The sequence below is a fragment of the Trematomus bernacchii genome, unplaced genomic scaffold (assembly GCF_902827165.1).
Source record: "Trematomus bernacchii unplaced genomic scaffold, fTreBer1.1, whole genome shotgun sequence".
Lineage (NCBI taxonomy): Eukaryota > Metazoa > Chordata > Actinopteri > Perciformes > Nototheniidae > Trematomus > Trematomus bernacchii.
In genome coordinates this window covers 8,585,570-8,601,756 of record NW_022987582.1, presented here as the reverse complement: position 1 = coordinate 8,601,756, position 16,187 = coordinate 8,585,570, and the positions used below count along the sequence as shown (strand labels likewise).

Genomic DNA, 16,187 nt, shown 5'->3' with positions numbered 1-16,187 from the left:
GTGAAATAAAAAATATTAATCTTTTCTTTTTCCAAAATGACTGTAGGCCAACTTCAATAATGTTGTAATCTAGAATCAGCAACAACAACAAGCCCTGTGTCCCAGTCGTGTGCAGCACTTCCTGTGTCCCCTGGCACAGTTTTCCGTTGTTTTATGTTTTTCTTTCAGCACATTTCTGAATTTGCAAATATGTTTCTAGTTTGTGTGTCATCAAGTTGGTGAAAGTGTTTTCTAAAATAACCAATTTGACAACCAATTTGAAGGTAAGATGTTGATTTATATGCTAGTATGTTTGCTGCCAGTAGTTTCCGAAGATACAGCACAATTGTCAGACAAATCCTAATACATGTTTGACTCTTCTGAAACTAGACAGACCTGTATTCATGAGAAACTTATCTTATGACAAATGTATTATTTCAAGTTGGGGCCATGTAGCTAAATTGGGTAGGCTGAGAGTAATCAGCAGTATGTTATTGGGCTGAGATGCCTCCTTTTGAAGAATGCTTGATTAAAGACTATCTGAAATCTAAACAGAAAACAAAGGGGTACTATCATTAACCTTGCTAAAAGCAGAATAGGATATTATGTTCCAACAGTCAACTGATTATGCTATTTATAAACAACTAAATATAGTTACGGAGAGAGTCATTTAATTTCCTTGCTTTGAAAGGGTGGTCTTACAAAACCTTCCAAAGCAAGACCGGCATATGTCTGGACAGCTAAGCATGGGGTGATAATGCTTTTAAAATGGCAAAGAAAGCTGTTTAATATTCCTCATCTTCGAGAAGTTGCCATCATTCTGGGATTGGACTCATGGCATGAGCAACCTGAGAGAGTGAATCAGCAGCTGAGCTGTGATCCAGCATCAGTGTGGGACGGGAGATGGAGCACCATCTGCTCACTGAAAATAATCCAGCAAAGAGAGGAACATCGTGTTTGTTGGGTGAAGAAATTAAAGACTGGTGCAGGATAAAAAAATGAGGACTTTGAAACACTCGGTGTGTTGATGTAAATCTCAGTTTTATCATCATAACAGCGTTGTAGCTAAAACTCACATTCTAGTATCCAGGCCATCCGTTAGTCTCTCACTAGTCAGCCCCTTAGCCAGTGATCAAAGCAGCTCAGACAGACCAACACTCACTTCAGGTTTAATTCAGTCAAAGAATCTGACATATTCTAGCCTTCACTGACTAACTGGGGCACTTAAGTGCATTCAGAGTCCCAGCCAAACACAACACACACTCACACAAACACAGAGGCCCAGGAATAAAGTGCTTGGGATCAACTAGGATGAGCAGCTGTGTGCCAAGATTTCAACATGCAACAAGCTGGCAGCAATTACGGAGCCTGCTGAAGAGGCTACAGGGAGCAGGATGGCCATTACTACTGATCCTTCACAGTGAAGCTATAGGAAATATTTGTATACTGTATATTATGCATTTGAACAAAGTATTGATTAAACGTCTTTGATTTGCATTGTGTTCTTAGTTACAATATTTCCAACTTTGTGACAGTAAAATGGCATCAAATCGAGCACAGTAACCAAACCAGATAACTCGAAACCTTTAACCCGTTAGCTTTAATCTGAGTTAGCGACAGGCAGCTATTTGACATTACTCACTCATCCTTTAGTGCTATTCTCCACTTTAACAGCCCAGAAGCTGTTTTCCAGGCTTAATAATATCTTATAAAAGTTTCCTGAGGCCATAACCTATTTCTGTCCCCATCATGAATACTGTATGAACTGCGTTTGCCGGTATATAAACATCCAAGCAGTCTAACTTTACTGTGAGCCAACTTTCCAGCCTGATACAACACAGCTATAGGAAAATACACTGGCAGGCCTCCAACCAACCGTAAGAGAGACTGCAACATTTGAATACAATCCACTTTGACAACATTCCTAACAGTCTGACTGGCAGAGGCAATTTCTGGGAGAAATTATGAGATTTTAAGACTGTTAAAACAAAGTATAGAGTGTAGGCATATATAAGCACATCTGCTAGATGTATGTATTCATAGGGGCTTAGGTAGACTTGTGCAAATGCTGTCAGTGTGTGTTGTGCTGCATGTGTGCAATATGCGGAGCCATTGAACAGCAGACCTCCAGGCACCAGGTGTCACAGAGAGAAACAGCTGAGAGAGAGAGAGACAGCTGCTTCTTCTGGTGTGTATCAGAGGTGGTCCCTCTAATGGTGTAGACATATTTACAAATACTGGACTTTTGCTTTAAAATGTATCTTCTAAAAGCTGTAACAGCACTCCCTGCCCCCCTAATGCCTGTGTCAGGTTGGGTTAAATAGGTATTGTATAAGGTTAGATAATGTAGGAGATTGATGGTGGGTTTATTAGATATTAATCTAGAAGGGTGTTGGCTAGAATAAGTAAACAATATCTTATGTAAACCGTAATGTTGATAAGTCTCAGCTGTATAACTTGCCAAATTGTGTTTTCACATGCTTGAAAATGCTTATGAAAGTTGAAAGAGTCAAAAATAAACCACATGTTGATGGGAATCATCTTAGAAACACATAGCAATTTTGCAACAAAAAAAGGTTCTTTGTTATAGCACAATGTTACAAAGCCATTATTTGACTATACTTGGTCAATTATAATAATCAGTAAAGTAAGTCAGCTAAATGTAAGGTGCTCCTTAACTATACCTTGAATAATGATGTTTTCACAAGCACTATCATAAAAAGTACATGACCAAAGTCCCTCTGTGTTAGTATGACTGATGACAAGCACTAGTGCAGCCCCCTAAATATGGTGTTTATGTTTTTGATGGAGAGTGATATGGTAGACAGGCCTCTCCTTATGTGTTAGCATGATGCCATCATATCAGAAGGGCCCAGTGCGTTCAGTGCAACCTATTGCCCATACGTGCGTCCATGGCCTAGCCTCTATTCGTGCATCAGATTGAAGAGACCTGGGTTAAAGTGATGCATGAAACCACATTCATTTACGAGATTATTCATTACACACGCCTCTGATGACAGGGACTAAATTACAAAATGCTCGACCCACATCATGATAGATGCAGCCTGACGTCGAAATACTCGTTAATCCCGCAGAGACTGTGGTCGAGCTGTAAGCATACACACCTTTTAGCTCGCTTGGTCCAACCCAAAATGGGGTCACTGCATAATAATCAAACGCACATTTTTCAGGAGGTGGTATTCAGGCTGTTGTCATCAAAGGCTGCATGATGACAAGTCAGTGGACTGGTAAATAACTACAAGCTGTGCGCATCTCCCCAGCACATCCAACGCGCAGTAGGCTACGCATCTCGCCCGTGAAACCAGTCAGTGCTTTTGTCATTTTTGGCAACAATGTGGCAGACCACCAGAGATCACACCGACAGCTCTACTTTAGCTCCCCGAGCCGGACTCGCCCCTTCCCGACTTACCGGATTTGAAAAACGCCGCTATGTCTGCCGCGTCCTTCGCAGCCTCATCCAGTCCCTCTCCTGCGCTCATTGCTGTGGTCGCTTGTGCGGAAATAGCAATAGCTATCCTCGAAAGCTTTTATTATTGCAATAATTATTTATCGGCAAAAGCGGATCCTGACGCCTTTCATTGAAGCAGATCCGGTCATACAATATGTGCTCCCTTCATTAAGCGAGAGACCTCCTCCTCCATTTTGGCCGAGAAGGGAAAATCCTTGCGACCGATCGGCGGCGCTCCCGAGTTGGGACGTGAGGAAGGGGAGGCGGAGGAATGGGGGTGATAGTGAGAGAAGGCGGAGGTAAAAGAGGAGGGGAGGAGGACTGAGGGAGGAGGGCTATTCCGTAAGGAGTGGTGGGTGGGGGTGGGATATCCTGGGATTCCGTTTCGGATGGTTTTGGTGCATTGTGCGCCACCCAAATTGAGTGTGCGCCACAGCACATCACCAGCCCCAGCGTCACTCACTGCGGTGCTGATGCGGGCTGCGTGGGAGTCATTCCTCAGGATTGTATGCCTTAACAGCTCAAGCCCAGATGTCCAGATGGGGGATGTGGTGTCATGTCGACAAACATCATGCTTTTTCTTATATGTGTAAGCTACTAGTAGCAGTTTAGCTGTTATTTTGTAACGTTCTTATTTGGGCCCCTGACTGAATTCTTGCAGAAACGTGAGTTTCGTATTCCCATGAGGCCATTGAGTTCTAGTGTTGCATTATTTAGCTTCCCAACAGTTATGGCCTGTGCTGCTGCAAAATTGCAAGTAGTTTACAACGGTTTTATTTATTTTGCGCATGTGATTAATCATATTTTAGCACATTCGAGGGAGATAATGACGACGAAGGAGGAGGATTGCTCTCTTCATCTTAGTGAGGAAGATGATGCTCGAGTGAGGTCATTTGCCCCACAAATCTAACCCAGTTCTTCCTGACAGTTGCAGCTTCCTTTATGTACGAATAATACACTGCTGCCATCTAGTGGAGGCCTTCACAAATTGCTCCAGGCAGGTAAAGAGTAATCTATTACACTGACTTCAGTTTGTCTCGTTTACTCCACTGACATAAAGGCAAACATAACAATACATGGTTAACAATGAAATACGTTGAAAATCCAATATAAGAAATGCCCCACATCATAAATGGATGGCTCTTTAGCAGCCTCTGTAATCATAAGTGTCATTAATGCAGCTAGGCAATCAGAAGGCACACCTGGGATTAATTAGGCCTGGCTGTTGTTTCCTAACAACTGGTCATAGTTTTAAAGTAAGACTCGTAGTTTAACTCAGAACAAAATGGTTTAAAAAAAAAAAAATAATAACTCACTCTTGTTAAACAAATAAATAAAAAAACAACCATACTGTAAAAAGACAGGCGAACACACACATGGGGTCCTAACGTTTGGATAAAGCAACGTTAATGAAGCTATTTCAGCTACCTCGCGACCTTTGTAAAAACTAGCCTTTTGCTATAATTGCTGACAATAACGTTAACAAAGCTGAATGTTTAGCTAGCTATGGCTGGCGGAAACGATATTAGAACGAGGAGTTTTTCTTCAGTGAAATAGGCCTTCAAAATAGCACACATTTGGCGTTTTCTAGAAAACAAGTAACCAAAACTGACCTGCCTTTAATGTGCTTTTCTGCCCCGACAACTGGAACTGATTCCATGGCCATTGTTGGTGGTCCTCCAGCTGTCTCCCTGTCAACAGTCTACGTTAAATATTCATGCAATTCCGGCTTTGTTTTGTATTTTGAAAAACTTCCTTGGAAATAAAAGTAACCAATGAACTGTATACGTTTCATTCGGGACCAGCCCATTACCCAGTTTACCCCTTTTACGATTTTTCTCGTTACCTTGGTAACCTCTAACAACATAGGGGAGCCTACACTGGGAACATGTTTGGAGGCACTCAAACCAGAAAAACTAATTTCAGAAATCTGTGATCTGTATAATCAACCTAGGATATTTGATGCGGATGAAGGAGGGGATTAAGAGTTTGTTAATAGAGGACGCATTTCTGTGAAGGAATGTTTTAGCCATGTCCCTAATCTCTCGACTCGTCAAAGTCAGCTACAGGAACAGACCCACCCAAACTTCTGTCCCAGGGGAGTCACTGAAGGAGATGCAGGTAATCTTTGATCATGAAATCGTGACACTTGTAAACATTTGATGAAAATCTTCTGAGTTTCTCTACACCCAAATGTTATATAAATATTAGGCGTTTAAAAAAAGCAATAAACTCTTGTCCATTTGGCCTCGAGAGACCTCAGTGAGTGTGGTAGCGTGCTTTTGAGTAGGCCTATTGAGTACAATACATTACCTTTTATTGTTTTAACATCAGTTTTGTTTGCTTTGAGCTGAAATAGAATCTGCAAATGTGCATATGGTTAATATGATTGTTTTCTCTCTAAAATATTTGTTTAATGGTGTTGTAATTCATGGAGCTTGTACATATGCAGTCACAATTCTAAATGTATTTTCCTTCCTTCTTCTTTAAACCTCAGTTATATTTTTTGTCCTGTTTTTTGGTTTTTGATAAGCATTTAGAGAAATTATAACTAAAATCCCAACTAAAAGCCTAGTTTCTAACCAATAACATTGTTTATTTGTGTGCTCCTCTAAACAAGCATTTGCACACACCAAACTGGAATTCTAGACATAATAAGCCATAAACATATTCAAAACAAAATGATTTGAACATTTATTTGATTTCTTCTACCACTTTCAGTTTCCCAATATAGTTTAATTAATTCGTTTAACATAGTTATTAAGCACAGCTAGGTGTAGCTTATTAAAAAAAATGATTGGAGAGAGTGAAACGTTACATCAGAATTCCCTTACCTATTATGTGAAAAAAGTGTAGGAATTAATCTGCACTTCATTTTCAATTTAAGCCCTTTAAGACCTGTTAATTGCTCTGAGAACCACTGACTACACCATTAGGCTCAGCAGCAGTCAAAGATAGGCGGAGCAACCCATGCACTGTACTTTGTGATTACTGCATTATGGGCCTCCGTCCACTAGATGTCAGTGTAAAGTAGCTCTACTTTCAGATGAGCCTTAAAGGGTGGATGATATAGGTAAGATAAACGTAAGATTCACTTTATTGATCCCAAATTGGGAAATGTTTTCGTTGCAGCAGCATACAAAACAAGGCATTTCACATAATTTGAAATCAAAATTAGTAGGAAATAAACATTATAAAATATTAACTTTTCAAAAATATAAATAAAACAGAACTAAAGAGTATAGCCTACAAGTTGACCGTGAAGATAAAAATCTGTAAACTATCTGACAAATAAAACACTATTGAAGGGCCAATTCACAGCTAACACAATATAAAACTAGCATATTACTTACATTAAGTGTGCAATGGCATATTAAATTAAATATAAATGTAAAATGTACAGTATGAAGTTGTGAAGTTATACGGCCAGTTAACAAAATAAAAACTATGTAGCTGTTATGGAGTTTAATTTCTAGTGCTCTTTATCGATGGGAATTAAAAATGTTGTAAATTAACAGTAAGTATTTGTATCAACGTTAGGAATTGGTACACGATTTACCAGTAAAAGAACTGCCTTTCTCATGGGAAGGACCCAGCACGAACAGAACATTGATATGCTTATCTTCCTTATTTCCATTTTATTTAAGTATACCTATACAATTTACACTGAATAAAACACAGGCAATAAAAAAAAACAATGATACTATTGGGATAATTGTATTGTATGGTTTAATGGCACCCTGGAGTGTTTTGAACTAAATAGACAACAATGTCCAGGAGAAACAGTGCAGGTCAGAATGTGACGCCCTAAAAGCAGTTACAGCCCCTGAGACATGTTAGAGTACAACCTGGTGTAGTTTTGAAACGGATTTAAAAGCTCTCTCCGTGTTTGCGTCAGTGCGAGCATCCTCTGGGAAACCAGTGGACCTTTCTCTGTCAGGCTCCCTCTCCCTGTCTTTCTCTCTCACATCTCACCAACCCCTCATTTATAATTTAGAGTCACTCTCCTGTTTCATAGCAGCTCCAAACCAGACAGTTCAACTCAGAAAATCATTCATGGCATAGTGAAAAATTGATGACTCATCTGCTTTTAAATGCAAAGCTTCGCATTCATTTCTTCCTTATCAAACCGTCAGTCTGATCCTTATGGAGAGAGCTCTGCTTCTCATCTGCTGGATGCCACAGTAAAAGCTAATGGAATTTTTAATATTAATTGATGTGTGTGTATGTGTGTATGTGTGTGAGTGTTGGTTGAATGAACAAGGTCTTCCTAAAGCTGCAATTAATGATTATTGTATGCTCTACTATCAATTATTATTTTCCTGATAATTTGTTTTCATCTATATAATGTCAAAAAAGACAGCCCAAGATATCTTTCTCAAATTGGTTGATTTATTCAATTAATATGCAAAACATACAATGGTTATATTCAGCAGTGACTATATGACTAGTATCAATCAGTTAGCATGCAATGGTAAAACATTGTCAAAGAGATTTTTAGTTTGTGAAGCTTTAGTGAAGGATTAGGTCGATAACGTTCTTGCTATAAGGTCATTCTTTAAATTCATACACTGAGAAATTATATATTTTATTAGTTCGTTTTTCTGTTTACTCTTGTTGTGTGATTCTTGTGTGTGGTTGAAAGTGTTACCCACTGTGTATTCCAATACATCAACATCCTTTCCACAAACCACCCCCCACCGCCGTCTCATCCCCATCCCTGTCTCTTCACCCCATTGTTATAATAGACGTGTAAGACGAGAGCAGGCCTTTGATAATTACCTTACAGAGAGATGGTCATCCAACACCGCATTATCTGGATAGCAGTCCCCTTTTAGGAGCAGCACTCTCATAATTTCAGGGCACTAACCTTTCTCACATGGCAAATAAGAAGGCTGATTGCAGCAAAGCCGCTTGTTCTCTTTCTTGTCGTCTTTGTTGGAAACTATAATTCTCCAATGTCATGAAAAGCAAAGCCTATTAAGAGGGTGGAATTACTTGAAAAGAAGTGTCAGACTGAAAGCCCGACGATGCTGCATTTTAAACCAGACTATCACAACAAGGTAAGGTGACCCAAGACTTCTGAAGTTACAAACAACCGGGCTATCTACTTAGGGACAAACGTAATTCATCATTAATGTGTCAAGACTCAGTAAACAACTGATGTGTTTGTATCAAAATGTGGCTGACAGAAAAGTTCAAGAAGATGGTAGGAAGGAAGGAAGGTACAAGCTCAGAAAGACAGCCTTTTTGAAAATGTGCTGCAGGTTATGATGATTTCTCACATCTTATAGTAATAATGACAGCCTCATTTTAGTACACATTTATTGTGAAAAAATACAGCAAACTGTGAAGAAGTTCTACTTTTTCGCTGAATGAACTACATTCAAAAGCCTAAAGTAAAATGATTTGAAACATCTTTTGATGAAAATAATATCAGAACTCATTTACAGCAGCTCTGAAAAAAACCTCCATGACCTGCCAACTTGACAAATATTTGAACACACACACTTTAATTCAGATATACTGTAGGTGATGTTTTTGGTAAGATATGAATTTTCATATAAGTGACCATCCAGAGCGAGCGAGACATTACATCATTTGTGCACTATAAGTAGTAGGCATGACAGTGTGAGGTCGGATCAGTCATTCGGCCTTTGGGGCATTACCATGGGTTTTGCTCTTTTAGTAAGCTACTGTATCATAAAATGTAAAAGAAAACTGAAGAAATAAGAAAATAAAAGTCAGTGAAATTGCTCTTAATGCAGATCTAAAAGTTTTCTATGAATTTACAGTAATTTTAACCATTCAAAAAACGATATATAGGCTGTTCTTTACTTTCACATGAAATAACTATTGGAAATGTGTGTATGTTTTATATTATCATTTAAAAAAGAAAAAAACCTTTAAGTGTACATTTTAACTTGTATGTTTTTAGCAAAGATTAGTCCATTATCTAGATCAATATATATGTAATCAGGTGACACAGTAAGTATTCATCTCACTCTGAAGCACGTATTTTATCTAGTTTTCCAATTTGCCACACACACCTCACAAAATGTACTGCTATCTTATTGTTTGCTACTCTGTCCTGTTGGAGCAGTGATAGCTGAGGTGTGTGCTCATTATGTGCCTGTGTGTTAATGTGTTCACATTCATGCATGTTAGTTTGTGGATTGGCCGTATATTAGGGCTGTGCGATTATGGCAAAAATCCTAATCACGATTATTTTGGTCAATAATTGATATCACGATTATTAAAAACGATTATCCATTTACTTTGAAAACATCCATTTATTGAAACAAAAATGTGAACAGTATGTTTTTAACAGTTGATTACCCTGAACTTTAAGTATAATTCAACTGAAAAACCAAAAAATAAATAAATAATAATAATTACATTTTCTTTTTTTTAATAAAAATAATAATCGTTTTATTTCGATTACGTTGTTTTCGTAATCGTTGCAAGCCAAAATCGTAATCGAGATTAAAATACGATTAATTGCACAGCCCTACCGTATATACATATAGACCTGACACTGTTAGTCCTTTCTTACTCTCCATACAGTATAGGTGTGTTAATTCACAGTTGAGTGTGTGATGTATAGCTCACAGACTGCTAATTTCTCTCAGGTTGTTTGAACAATTCTATATTGACCCCCATGGCTGTGAATACTGTTGCACTAATGACAGCAATGGACATTAAACATAAAGCAGACATACTTACATACATTTAAGCTCAGCTGGCTGACTGGTTACCACTGACAACTTGATAGGGCGACTCACTTTGAGGATAAGAGTGTACAGCTCCCCTGGGAAGATGCAGATGAGAACGTGATAGCAGCTCATAGAGAAGATGTACTTTAGAATGCTTTGAGTCTGAGAGGTGAGCAGCTGACATGTCGCAGGTGCTTAGAAAGCAGCTCTGGAAACAAACGGTTACAAAACTCATTCAGGTAAGAAGTCATGGAGCACTGTTGTTGTTTTTGTTGGGGTTTCATTTGAGTTTTCACTCCAATGTTAGCTTATCCATCCACATAAGTTTGATGTATAAAGCCATGTTATGGCATCTTTATATTTCAAAGTTAAAAATGGGAATAAATAGCTGTGAAACATAATCTACAACTACTTTGTTTACTTATGTGCTATTTGGATTAAAATTAGCTAAATCATTTTATGTGTATTTGGCCGGTTGCTAAACAAATATTAGACAAGTTATCAGACATCCCTGCCAAATTGTCCTGCTGCGCATTATTGTAATCGCTGTTGTTCTCTTTAATTCCTAAAGCCACATTGTGTTTATTATGGGGATTGTCAGTTTCACCAAAGCTTATCTCAGGATTGGGCTTTGTTTGCTTCTGAAAGCTATTAATGTTGCAGATTATATTACACAGGGCTGTCAGTGCTGGCTTCTGTGTTAGGGGAATAACTAAAGGGGATTGTGTTTATGCCCATATATCATTGTTTAGGCGGGTTTTGTTGGCTTCTTTGTTTTGTGTATTCCATTCAGCAGTGACTAGTTTGAAGAATCAGCACCACACTGCATTGTGTCTGCATTGTTCAGTCTCTAAGCTGAAGGCTGAGGTGGCTGATAACACAATTTGGAATAAAGGCAGAGATAAGGTGTGAAACGGCTTGTCGCCCAGCAACTGATGGTTTAGCCCACGTTCTCTTTGGGGTACCCATGAAGTCAGCGGTTGGGTGTGTATCTCCAGATACTTTAACAAGTTTGGTGTTTAGTTGTAATGTTTTTTACTCTTATTTTATTTTAAGAGTTCTGTAGTGGTGTATTGCAGCTTATCTAAATATAAAATGTAACTTTGAAAGATTGCTGTGTTTCTTTTTTAAGTAAAGAAAGGTTTTGGAAGCATAACATCTGTTTCAAAATTGAGTGTGCAAATCAAATACACCTGCTCAGTATAATCATTTCTCATTTTGGAAGTCAAATAGGAAGATTATGGATCTTGAAATGAAATCACCAGTCAAGAAATAAAAAGTGTGCTGTCAATGTAAGAGTGAACTATAGCAGAGCACCAATTCCAATACGAGGTCTGTTTACGAGGTCTGGAAAAAAAGTTCATGTTTGAATTGACTAACTGTGAAATCAGAGTACATTTCAAGCCTGCAGTGCTGTGTGCTCAGCAACCACCCTGCTATCAGCTGAAGTGACCTGTGACTGAACCCACTGTTCCTGAGGGAAGTTTGTTAGTGCAAATATTACCATGGTTTCTGAGAAAGTTAATAATTCTGCAGATTGCGTTTGTTTTGTGTTTTTGAGGCAGGTTGATAGCAAAGGACACCACTTGTTATTTTCCTTGTTTCACTATAATAACTTAAAAGTCAATGTTGTTATGGTCTGGTCTCTTTGGAGGCTGCTAAAGGGCTAATGTGATGCTGCCTTCACTAACCTTGTTGACACACACATAATGAGCGCTCCACCTCAGTCTGGCTTCACATCAAATCCCCTGTCTATATGATAATGCAAATTTAAACTTCAAACCGCCTGACTTCTCATAGAGTTTATCCTTCTCATCTTGTTATTTCATTTTCTCAGCTCCAAATCCACTTTTCCAGCCCTCTTGCCTTCCCTGCAGTTTTCTCGCTTTGCACAACTACGATCACAATCTCTCTCCCTTTGTCTTTCTTTTGGGATTCAGTCAGTTTCATCCTTTTCCTTAGCTCTTTACATCCTTATCTGTTTTTGACAATGTATGTCTTCCTTTGTTGCTTCATTTCATTCTTACTATCTTTTGGATTTTGCATCATTCCTCTTTGGTTCTTTTAGACTATAGTGAGCTTTCTTTCTGAACTACTATCCCTTAATCTGTTACATCTATTATTTTCAAATCTGATTCTTGATACAAGCTCAAGGGACTCACCCAGGAAGAATGCTGTATGCAGCATGACTGACACGTACTTTTGCAGCCAATTTAGGTTAGCAAGAAAGAAAAAACATATACATAAGGATATAGGAGAGAGGAAGATGAGAGACATGATGAGAGGGAAGTTAAATGAGTTAATATGTATTTCACAATGATAAAGTTTAATCCAGTTAGCGATTGTTCAAACAGACAGGTATATAAAATAGCTAGCTCCTAAGGGTTCTATTTTTGGCAAGGCCCGTCACAGTCGGATGTTTACTGCTTATTTGTAAAAGAGTGTCTGACCATGCTGACGTCAATGAGAGAAGTATTTTGGCCAGAATACAAAATATTCCTGGCTAACAGAAGGAAGGGTAAATGAGAGAATTTAAATCCATCTTGCAGCTGGCACTAGGTTTCATTATTCGCTGACCTTGTCCAGTGTTACTAAGCAGCGTAACCTGGCAACCCATTGTGGTTAATTTCACTCTCCCACCATCCTAAATACAAGCCATGCTTGTTAACTGTTGTAAATGAGCTGTGCTGTTTGTTGATCCATTTAAAGAAACCTGCATTTTGCTGACTTTGGATGGGTACTTCTGTAAGGAGAGAAATGTAAACACATTGTACATTTGATGTACATTTGGAAATCTTAAATTACATTATTGTCATTCTTGTGTTGGCTACATACAGTATGGATGGATACTGGGTAATGACAGTATGGGGAGGCTTCTTCCTTTAAGTTTCTTTTTTCTATTGCTCATTCTGAAACTGTACACAAGTGTGGATCTTTAAGTGAACTTCATTTAAATGATATCTAAAAAGTTTGTGGTGATTTAATTGTGTACTCTCCTGTGATGGCTTATTCTCATTGTGTGGCTTTTGTTATTGCCAGTGAGTATTTTATCCTATTAAATATATCCAAACATATTGCATTGAGACATTTAATGACAATCGTTTATTCGATACAAATCAAAATCTTCTGTGTGTTTTGTTTAGCAAAAGTTGAAAGAGGAACGTGAAGCTAAGCGGGCCCAGCTAGACGGAAGACATGACTACATCCTCAGCATTGTGGCTTCATGCCTGGGACTGGAGAAATCTGATGTGGAAGATGCCACACTGGAGGGAAATCAGGTACCCTTTATATTTGTAAAGCTTTTTATATTTAAAAAAACACAGTAACCTTGAAAGCCTTTCTTTGCATTTACACTAAGGGCTCAAATAGAAACACAATGTCTCTAGGTCTTGGGAACTGTTTTGTATGATAAGCTGAACGTTTTCTTTTCATCTTTCTCAGATTGAACGCATGGAGCAATTCTTTGTGGCTGAGGGTCTTCCACACCTCATGTTCTTCTATCAGGACATTGAGCCAGTTGAAGCAGGTAACATGTGAAAGTTTAATATCAACATTTATACAAATGTATGAAATGTGAAGAATATATCTAATTGTTATATTAACACATAAAGTTGAAATGCTGTCCCTGTATTAATCAAGTTATGTTGGCAAAAACAATCATGGCAGTACTGACCAAATGCAAATTGCTAAGTATTAGTGCTACAGTGAGAAGTCAAGCTTTGTGATGATACCTTGTGTTGTTTCTATGTGCAATCCTTTGTTTCTGCAGCAGCAGCAGCAGCCCCTGTGCCCTCCCAGCTTGTTGCCCAGAAGCCTGGTCGCAGCAAAAAGTCCAAAGTGTTTGTGACAGACGGGAGGGATGTAGCTTTGACCGGAGTGTGTGTCTTCTTCACCAGAGCCAACACTTCTAAGGCAATCACCTCTGAGAACATACACAGAGTAAGGGACTCTCTACCCTTTTAGAATTGTAACAATAAAGTCTTGACGATCAGGGTTAAATTCTTCTTTTTTTTATACTGTGGCACCTACTAATATGTAGTTTACTTGAATGACAAAATCAACCAGAATGATTCCTACACTAATGAAAGATGAAAGTTTCACCTGAAAGAAAAAAAAGATTGATTCCTTTTTCTTTTGGCAGTGATTTCTTTTTGAGCCCATTCACGCTGTAAATGGTTTCCCTTGACGATATTTTCTAGTCATCAAGAGCTAGTGGGACAAAAGGGAAACAATAGCACTCTGATAACACATGCAGGTGTGCCTATTAATTGTTGCTGATCACCTGCTGAGAGCAGCAAAGCTCCTGACAACCACTGGTAAACAGCCGTGTCGGCTACATGACACCCACATTGTGTGTGTGTATGTGTGCTTGTGCACGCCTGCATTTTCAAGCCCACTTTTGGATTGTACATGCTATGTCTGAAATAAGTGTTACCAATTTATTGTAATAAAATAATTTGAATATATTACCTTAAATAAACAAGCCTATTATACATGTATGTAAAGCAAATGTTATAATTATCAAAAATTTGAACGGAATTACACATTAAAAACCCAATATAAAATCCACCGGAGCTTCACTTCACAATTGCAAATGGCAAGTGTTTGTTTTAGACCATACTATTCAATTGCATCTTTGCAGTTATCCTTCATTTGTGCATGATCTTCAGGATCACAAGAAGGCATTTCTATCTCGAGTTTTATCTTGCGGCTATTTTTGCATGTCACATTAGATATGCTATTCATAGTCAGTGGTGCTTGATGGCTATAGACACTGTCAGATTTCCCTATTATTGGAGTTACCAGTCATCATTAGCAACTTTTGAACCTTCAAATCAGTTGTATATTAAGGTGCTTTCATAAAAAGAAACAGCCGTCCTGTTTTATAATTTACTGATCACAATGCAATCTCAGTGCTTCTGGAAGGTACCCAGTTTGCTGTGGGGAGCCCAAAGGTTATACTGCGACCAAGCACACTTATTTTTTCAAATCAACCTAATACTGTTGGATTCCCAAATAGAGCTGATGGCTTTTTTCCCCCGCAATTTGCCTCATCTGTATGTCCAGTATGAATTCTGTGCATCTACATGGACAGGACTAGAGGATTTCCAATGTTAAGTATTGCTGTCTAATCCACATAGAGGCACATTTAATTGACAAGCATCCCCTTAACCACTGGTTGGTAGAGGCAATTGCTATAGCCTGTGCCTGCAAGCTCACTATAGGAATAAAGCAACATTTAAGGACATTTCTGTCCAAGATATATGTTCATCTGCAGGTTGTGCCTAACGTCACACTTACAAGATTCTACAAATAGGAAAAAGGTCCAGAACACTCGCACATGCAGTGGTGTTTACCCCTTTGTGATGTACAGATACGCTATAACAGAACCAGGGTTACGGCGGTATCTTAGAGTTTTTTAAGTCAGTAAAATGTTGGTAATTGTGCGCATTTCTATCTCTTTTTAGGATGTCAATTTTAATATGTTGGACACAACAGAGGGGGGTCTGTTAAAAAGTGTGGAGCAGTTGCTCTCAGAGATCTTCATCCCTACACTGTCAAAGATGAATCATGGCTGGGGGGAGCCTGCCAGTCCCCAGGCCCAGGCCGTCAAACAGGACTTCATAGCATCATTGGAAGGCTTTGTGTCTGTTTTGGCTGGAGCACAGGAGAGCCTGCAAGAAAAGGTAAGTAACATATTCTGCTACAAAATAAGGACAATTTTGAGAGAAACGGCAAAAAAATACTACTAAATGCATTTGACTTTAGTCAAGAGCTAAATTACATATTTGTGCACTGCCCAGACATCAAACCCATGACAGTAATTAGGATGTTGCTTGGCAAAAACACATAAAAATACATAATTACTTGGATTAATTTAGCTGAGTAAAGGCTGTTTGAACTTCTGTCAACCTTTTTCATCATAGAAATGTGTTTCATTGAAGCAGTAAGACACTTACAAAATAAATAAAATAGTTGAAAGCAGCCTGCTATGACTACAGGCTATTCTTTTCCATTACATT

The 16,187-nt window shown here is 38.5% G+C and overlaps 2 protein-coding genes across 6 annotated transcripts in view; one reads left to right on the top strand and one right to left on the bottom strand.

The window, feature by feature from the left end:
* triob (trio Rho guanine nucleotide exchange factor b) overlaps positions 1–3,738 on the bottom strand; it is a 103,040-nt gene extending 99,302 nt beyond the window's left edge. For all 4 annotated transcript variants that reach the window (XR_004555650.1, XM_034127565.1, XM_034127566.1 and 1 more), the window contains exon 1: positions 3,410–3,738. Coding sequence is in view for 3 of the 4 variants with exons in the window: in XM_034127565.1 (XP_033983456.1) it covers positions 3,410–3,479 (70 nt within the window). In the remaining variant the exon portion in view is untranslated. The remainder of the gene's footprint in view (positions 1–3,409) is intronic.
* Positions 3,739–5,479: 1,741 nt separating this feature from the next.
* Positions 5,480–16,187, top strand: part of dnah5 (dynein, axonemal, heavy chain 5) — a 99,036-nt gene continuing 88,328 nt past the window's right edge. Inside the window, exons 1-5 of one of the 2 annotated variants that reach the window (XM_034128142.1) lie at positions 5,480–5,569; positions 13,308–13,442; positions 13,606–13,690; positions 13,946–14,103; positions 15,633–15,851. In XM_034128142.1, the coding sequence (XP_033984033.1) occupies positions 5,480–5,569; positions 13,308–13,442; positions 13,606–13,690; positions 13,946–14,103; positions 15,633–15,851 (687 nt within the window). Of the gene's footprint in view, positions 5,570–10,346; positions 10,404–13,307; positions 13,443–13,605; positions 13,691–13,942; positions 14,104–15,632; positions 15,852–16,187 lie in introns of those variants that run through there. The other variant, XM_034128143.1, reaches the window with a different exon arrangement.